The sequence below is a fragment of the Mytilinidion resinicola genome (assembly GCF_010093595.1).
Source record: "Mytilinidion resinicola strain CBS 304.34 unplaced genomic scaffold BDZ99scaffold_9, whole genome shotgun sequence".
Classification (NCBI taxonomy): Eukaryota; Fungi; Ascomycota; class Dothideomycetes; order Mytilinidiales; family Mytilinidiaceae; genus Mytilinidion; species Mytilinidion resinicola.
The window spans coordinates 983,509-991,416 of NW_022985445.1; the positions used below are offsets into that span (position 1 = coordinate 983,509).

Here is a 7,908-nt window from a genome sequence, read left to right on the forward strand (position 1 = left end):
AAATATATAAATTAAGTATAAGAGTACCTGAATATTCTATTGCATCGACAACCAAGAGCGTGGCTGGTTAAGAATACCCTATTCTCGTCCACTGAAGAAAGTTGACCTGTTGAAAAAAAACCAGCTTACACCAAGCCCGTGCCCAAATGTCCTCAGACGCTCCGCAGAGGAATTTAGGGTGTGCAGGGGGGTAGGTGGCAGGGGGGTGAGGGCGGTGTAGGGGGTAAAGTTGTGCACGCCTCAAATTCCTCAAGGGGCGGCTGAGGTTCCTGAGATAACAGGTGGGCGCGTTCTGGAATCAAGGTTTACACGTGACGTTATTTCCGTTCTTCTTCAACTCGGCAGGGGTCGTCCCGTCACAAGCTTCCATTGCGAACGCCTTTAAACATAGCCATGCTCCGACTATATTGAAAATGGCTTGATAAGACGAGCTGCATGATTGCCATTGAGATGATTCGAACTTATGCGTCTGCGGCCACCAAACGGCCAAAACGATTAAAAGGACCCGCGGTTGACCTTGATCATGTAAGCACTCCTACTGTGTGTGTCTCCCTGCCACTGATTTCGAGCTAGTTTATTCAAAGACAGCGTGCGTTAGCTCTGTGGCGTGGCATTGTTCGCGCAACGACGGGTAGGAACTCATCATTCTAATCAAAATATCCAGTATTCGTAACACTAACTGTTCGTAGCGATCCCCGATGAGACAACGAAGAAGGAACTGCGCCAATTTGCGAGAGTGGAGTTTGAACGACACAAGAATGTTACAGATATCGTAAGCCCACCGCGAGCTTCTCTCTGATATTTTTAGAAACTAACGGGAGCCAAGGGACATATTCGCTATTTAATCTCGGTAAGTACCTAGACTTGGAATGCTCTTCGTTACCTACGAGCTGTATAACTAATGGGTCACTTTTCCAGGCTGGAAAGACCCAGTTTGATACGATGCGCGGCTCTCTCATCAATTCTGGAATCCTCTCGTAATCTGGTCCTCTGCTACATGCATGACTATTTTATCTGAGTGCCACCGCCTGATATTAATTTCACCAACCCAAGGTATCACAAGGTGGCTTGGTGTCCGGATTTCAAATCTGAGGACACCATATGGATACCGCTGCAGGATTGACAGCGGGATACTCAGCAGTCCTGATGTTTCAGGCTCAGGAAATCTCGATGCTCAAGACCTACTCTGGATGGCTGTTCTTGAGCTTGGACTGTTGACGCCTCAAGACGTGTGACCAAAGCCTGAGTCGTGGAACGGTCTCGATCATTACCCTGTAGAACATGTATATAGCAGCCACGCCTTTAAGGAAATCTATTCTAGTACATATAAGATGTATCGTGGGCTTCCCGAGAACGAGTTGTCTTTTGTTGATCAGTTGAAGCTTCACACGAGTCACATGAGGAAGGCTTGGCGACATTTATGGCTCGCCTCATTCAGCATCCATCAGCACCAACGTCGGAAAACATCACGGACTACCTACACTCAGTCGGAGCCGCAACAGGATAAGGGAAATCATAATATGTCAATCCATTTCATATGCTAATTCGTATGTGACCTCGCGTTTAAAAACTCTCAGGTCTCCCGGGAACTCGACCAACCTCAGCTCGTTCATACCCACTAAACGAAGCACCCCAAATCCAGCACTGTCCAGTCGACTCCTCTTCTCGAAGCTCCTTAGACGAACCTCGGTCGAGATGAAGTCGGTAGTCATCATCGACGCTGGTCCTGTTGTGCTGGTAGCTGTGAAGACGTTCCTTCACACACAACCTTCCATTTTTGAGACAAAGATCTTGGAACAGCAAGCCCGCGTCGGAGGAATGTGGGCTGTACAAAAGGGAGATGCTAGAGGGGAGGTGGACCCGGAGATGCCAACAAACCTCAGCAGGTTCACGGTAGCCTTCTCTGATTTGTCCTGGTACTCGATGGACCTGGATGATGAGGTTGATCGCGAAACCCGGCATATACGAATGTTCCCCAAGGCCTGGCAGGTCGGTAGATATCTAGAAACATACAGGCGTAGATACATACGCGAGGAAATGATCCACCTAAATTGCAGGATGACGAGGGTAGAAAAGGTATTACAAGGAGGAGCCAAAAAATGGAAGATTGAATATGAAAGCAACGATAATTTGCAGCCCCTAGGTGCAAGTAAATCCTCCGAGACACATTGTTCCTTCCATGACTTCCTGGTCATTGGGAGTGGCTTCTTCTCCTCGCCTCGACCCTTGAAAATCGACTCTTCTGAAGGCACCGACAACTTACATTCTTTCCCACCGAAGACCCTATACAGCTCGGAGTTCGTGAACTATCTGGCCTTTTGTCAGAAGGACTGGGAAAAGGGGGCAACATCATGGTCGTAGGAGGTGGTATCAGCGGATCGGAGGCAGCAGCAAAGGCCGCTTTTCAGATATCGAACGCCAAATACGGGCCTATGGAAAACACTGAGCGGGGAAATCGAAAGGTCTACCATGTCCTCTCTCGTCCGTTCTATTGTTTGCCCAGGTATCTTCCCCTGGATCCGTACAGTCCCGACAAGCAGGACTATAATATCGCCCCCACATTTCTGCCTCTCGACGCCTGCATGTACAATCTTACACGTCGACTAGAGGGCCCAATTACTCACATGCATGGTCGTATGCCTCCGGAAAGAGCTTTGAAGTCCCACCAATTTATTCGGTTCATGCTTGGCGGGGACCAAAGAGACCTTGGGTATCCCGAGCTCGTGTACAATCAACAACAATAGGAATATCCTTCCTATACCGGCATCGTAGATAACTACGCTGAGTTTGTAAGACCGGAGGCCATCATTCCTGTTCGTGGCAGAGTCAGCCACATGGGTACAAGCTCGAGAACTGAAACCGATTCTGCCACCCCGAGCAGCTTTGTGAAAGCGATAAGTGATCCGCCTTGGGATATTCCTGGCCAGCCGGTTCGCATTATTCGACTCCGCCTACCATGTCTGCCCCTCATCATTCCAAAGCGTAGCTCTTGCGCAGATCGGCAAGCCGCTTCATGTAGCCGTGTGATGCTCCTTGAACTGACAGAGTCATAGGAAACGATGATCAGTAACGTAAACGGGGTCATGTGCGCCACTGGATTCACTCCGCATACCTCGATCGACTGGTTACCTTCGGAAGTACACGTCGCAATGGAGCGGTCTCTGCACTCACATCGGCTACCTCTTCTGCTACAACGCTATTCCATCCTCAACGATAATGAGCCCAACATCGCGTTCATTGGATTCTATGAAGGACCTTTCTGGGGTGTCATGGAAATGCAGGCACGTCTCATCCATGCAAGGTGGTCCCAAACCGGCGAGGAATCCGATCATGTCGACCCTTCGGCCACTGCCAAAGAGTCCCAGGAAGAGCTTTTGAAGATGCGAGATTTGAGAGATGCGATGTCTCAACATCTGGACGATGTTCCTCAATTCTGGATGAACGACTATGTCGGCTTGATGGAAGCCTGTGCGCGCGAACTCGGGATCCAGCGAGACGATGACGGCTGGGGTGAACGACAGGGACCTTGCACAGCGGTAAGATATACACCTGCAGGAACTGATCGACAAGAGAGCGACATTATCATCCGTGGACTTCGACACGTGGTGGATGACTCCGTTGCAAAGGGCAAATTTGTCGCTGCAGCTGTCTTTCGGGCGATGCAAGGTGCTTGGATCCTCCGTCGTAAGCTCGATAGCCGTTTTACAGGATGCCCATCTGGAACATTCAAAGGAACGGTCAACTTTCATCCAAGGTTGTCGACCGATCCGGACTTTGCATCTGAATACCTTTACATCGAGGAAGACACGCTCAAAAGGGATACCGGACTCATTCTTCAAGCTAATCGAAGATATGTCTACCGGTACAACGAGAAGTCGGATAGGATCAGTGCCTGGCTTGTAAAAGAAGATAGCAGGACCGTGGACTATTTCTTCAACGAGATGGAGTTCCAGATGCTCTCTGCAGAGGCTAAATCTATGGGCAAAGGATGGCTTGCCCAAGGATCCCATCTTTGTGAGAAAGACATGTATGAATCGAGCTACGAGTTCAGGTTTGCAGGCTCAAACTTGCAAAGCTTTGGTATAACTTATCATGTGCAGGGGCCTAAGAAAGATTACACGAGCGAGGCTTGGTAGAGAGATAATCTTGTCGAATTATATCGATCCTCATCCGATTTCAGAAGCTCTCAATCTCAAACAACATCCGGGGCCCAAAGACATGGTCTCCCGCGTGCCCATGACTATCAACACTATCACTACCATATCGCTAGACGATGTATTTAGTAGCGTTCGCAATGGGACAGTGTGGTATCAATTCTATGTTACGTCTCAGAGAAAGCTCTCCGCACGCCGTATGCTATTCTTGCACGATTTGAGAAGCTGTCAATCTCGCACTATCAAACCACCGGTTTCCCGTTAGTGCTTTGCGTCTTCATCATTCGGAAAAAGCCGGGTCATAGAGACAGCGTAGAGTACGGGTCTTTTTATCTTTCCAGCACTTTCTCGCATAATGTGCTCCTTCCAGCTTGGCATTTCTCTATTTGGCTCGTCAAGCCAACGTCAGCACTCGGTGTTACCTTGCGAACGCACACTGATACTATTCGACTTTGCCGTCTGAGACTGTTCCAGACGAGACCCAATGAGATATGCACTCATAAAAGCTCACTACGCTCAATCTATCGCTGAATCCCCGTTGTCTTATGCCCAAAGCCTGTTAAGGCGTATGTACGGCTCTAAATCGTTCACTCCCGCCATTACATCCAAGTCGGATCTACACAACGCTCCTCCCGGGCCCTTTCTTATACCAATGCTGTCTGAGTATGCTCCCAAAGGGGTAGCGAACCTCCATTGCGACCTTTACTGTGCCGCTTTCGATCGTGCAGCTCTGCGATAGTGTAGTACCAAACTGAGGACTAGCAATACCTAACATTGATAAGGCGATCTAGCATATGACTCGAAGCACGTTATGTTATAGCTATTTCCCCATGTCTGGGATCAATTGAGACCATTGCTGGGCAACGGCTCGACGAGTGGTGGAACCTTTCTAGCTGCAAACATTGCCGATCGTTGGTTAATCTGCTGTCGAAGCCTAGTGAGAGGCCCGGTGCTACCATAGACCGCGATCTCGAGGTCCTTCCATACTAGAACCCACGATCAGGCACGAACAGACTCTCCTGGTTGCGCAAGACTAGAACAATTTCTTCTCGAGCTGTATTCGAGACTGTAATCATTGATAAGACTCGTCAATATTTCGATGGCTCATTCGTATGCATGCCTTGATCAATACCGCTATTGATTATTTCCTCCCTGGTTCAGCTCTCCGTCGGTCACCAAATATTGGAACCACATCAAGTTCGATGTAAAATACCCTTGTATGACGAATGAGCTTCAGGTATTTTTGTAATACCGTAGCAAATCCAGATCTCAGGATACCGGTAGCTGGTGGTATGTGCTACTTGCTAAGTCTTATATTCCCTCAAGTCAATGAAACAGTGGTAACGTGGTACTAATCCAACGGTCCTTGCATGGCGCACCCGAGATTCTTACCACTCACAGACAGACTTCAACGACATTCTTCCACTGAAACAACAGGACTTGTTTCCAGACGCTTCTTTCCACGAACACACGGACCATGTTGGTAGAAGGTGCACCAATACCGGCCTCGCTTAATCTGAATGTTGTCGGATGGTGGCTTAGAACGAGCGCTATCATTGTTTGGTTTGATATCACGTATACTGGCATGGTGCGGCTAGAATTTACTCAGAATCAGACGGTGAGTTTTCGATGAGACTTCATTGGGGGAGGGTCTCTGCTCAGCCGCTCACTGCCAATAGATATATATTCAATCATTGTCAGCCTTTACCTGAATATGTTTCGTGCACACCGGATCCTTCACTTGGTATAAGTGTGATCTTTACACTTCCTGTTCTTTACGATACACCTCGTTAGAACTTACCGATTCGTGTCTCTCATCTGGGAAGCAATGTCATATATTATACGCCTATTAGTGATCGCATTTATTACCTTGGCTGCGGCAAGCCCTACTCCCACGCCCTGTTCTCATAACCTGTGTTACACCGCCACAAACGAGTGTGGTCAAAGATATGGAGGGTGCGCCACTCATAACTGGGTTTTCGTTTATCTGAGACATTGGCTGATTCGGTCTGCAAAGCTGCTGGGAGGCTTGCGAAGGTGCGGCGACTAGGTCGCTGAAGACTTTCCTGAAGCCGCCATGCTCAGAGACCTCCACCATCATCGAGAGCATACTCGCCATGACATCCGCCGCACTCACATCCAGCGTGATTTCACCCACAGGGGTCATGCCCACCGCAAACAACTTTACCGCGGTCCTAAACACGACTTCGCCCGAGATCATGCCTGTCCGCATTGATGAGGCGAGATGCTCACCGTCGACTCTTTGCGTTGATGCTATCATGTATTGCGGCGAAGCTACCATGCGATATGGCGGGTAACCAAACCCAAACTCTGTCTTAGTAATGTGTATCACTAACCGTTATCTACAGCTGCTACGATACTTGCACCACAATTATCACTAGGCCTTCATGCTCCGTTACCGCGTCCGTCTCCTCGACGACTTACACGTCAAAGCCAACGAGAACGTCGAAGGGGGCGAAGGCTGCGTGTACAGCGGGGAGATTTTGTCCAGCTTGGTAGCTAGGATAAGTCCTTGGGAGAAGGTTTGGAGTTGTGGATGATGGTTTTTGGTACTTCTATTCCATCTCGTCTATTGTCTGGGTCGCGGGGTCGGGAACTGTAGCGGTAATAGTAAATTTTCTATGCGCGTTTTGATACCTCTATGCACCTGATTGAATGGCGGGCGGCATGGTGAATTCATTCGTTATCTTCTTATCTCATGTCTTATGCTTCTCGCCTTTGGAGTAAATGTATGTGAACGAAAGCCAATATCTTAGCACAACATTCTGGCCTACGGACACATATGAAAGAACATGATTGAACGAAGTTGTCATGTAAAGGACATGTAAGAGAGCCAGACGCGACTTGAATATGCTCAGATCACGTGGCCTGATTGGTGGTTAGGAGAAGCTGTCCAGGAAGCCCAACCACAAAAGCGACCCATGTCATCGTTGGTGGTATAAGAGAGTTAGGACGCTTCATTCACCGAAAAGGGTATTCTCGTTTCTCTCCTTCAAAACTACGTACGCACAGCTAGGATTGAATTAGCGGTGGCGTCATGGAGGTAGACGACCGTATCGATTATTGTCCTCGACCAACTGTTGACATGATTTATCTCAGGAACCTTACAGACCCTCGGAGAGAAATTCCTCGACACTCTATAATTGTATATTACGTAATAACTTCTGCCAAGTCCTGAAAACTTCTGAGCCAATCAGCGGCTACCGCCGCCACACAATTGTGGCCCCGGGAACTTCTGCGAACTCCTGGGCCAATAGGCGGCTAGCGCTGCCTCACCCCCTGTACGCCGCAGGCGTTAGCGCTTGCGCTATTTTTCCAGCCAATTATAAGGGCCGGTGCAGTTGCCCCATAACAAAACCTGTGGTGTTGCTTCAAGCCTATATATCGCCCCCTAATACCTAATTGCCTTGCCAATACCTCCATTCAAAAGCCTGTTGCCTGTTCGATACAATAAATCCGCAATAGAGTCCAGCTTTGCCCGTTTTTCTATTGCAATAGCCCGATCAACTGGAAAGCAACGCGGCAGAAGCAAATCGATGCGTTGGCAACGGCTCAAGCATGTTGACATTTATTATCTCTGGCTGCGCCAGTAAGTACAACGGCACAAGATTAAAATCCAATAGACCCTTACGGCCGCGATGGTTGCTAACAGCTTCACCAAGGCACTAGACCGCCAAAAGCACGAGAAATTCGTTGCACAGATTAGACTTGTGGACATCAAGCACCACATCGC

The 7,908-nt window shown here is 48.7% G+C and overlaps 3 protein-coding genes across 3 annotated transcripts; all 3 read left to right on the forward strand.

The window, feature by feature from the left end:
- The first annotated feature begins 264 nt into the window (after positions 1-264).
- Positions 265-1,360, forward strand: BDZ99DRAFT_416370 (uncharacterized protein). Its single transcript, XM_033716785.1, has 5 exons — positions 265-525; positions 574-631; positions 690-772; positions 827-850; positions 919-1,360. Exons 1-5 carry the CDS (start codon positions 436-438, stop codon positions 979-981), a joined length of 318 nt encoding a protein of 105 aa, XP_033577151.1. The 5' UTR covers positions 265-435; the 3' UTR covers positions 982-1,360.
- A 967-nt stretch (positions 1,361-2,327) lies between these two features.
- BDZ99DRAFT_462786 (uncharacterized protein) lies at positions 2,328-3,051 on the forward strand. The gene has a single exon (XM_033719927.1). The coding sequence runs from the start codon at positions 2,352-2,354 to the stop codon at positions 2,742-2,744; it is 393 nt and encodes a 130-aa protein (XP_033577152.1). The 5' UTR covers positions 2,328-2,351; the 3' UTR covers positions 2,745-3,051.
- BDZ99DRAFT_307013 (uncharacterized protein) lies at positions 2,685-4,310 on the forward strand. Its single transcript, XM_033714237.1, has 2 exons — positions 2,685-3,001; positions 3,054-4,310. The coding sequence occupies exon 2, from the start codon at positions 3,060-3,062 to the stop codon at positions 4,134-4,136; it is 1,077 nt and encodes a 358-aa protein (XP_033577153.1). The 5' UTR covers positions 2,685-3,001; positions 3,054-3,059; the 3' UTR covers positions 4,137-4,310.
- Positions 4,311-7,908: the final 3,598 nt, after the last annotated feature.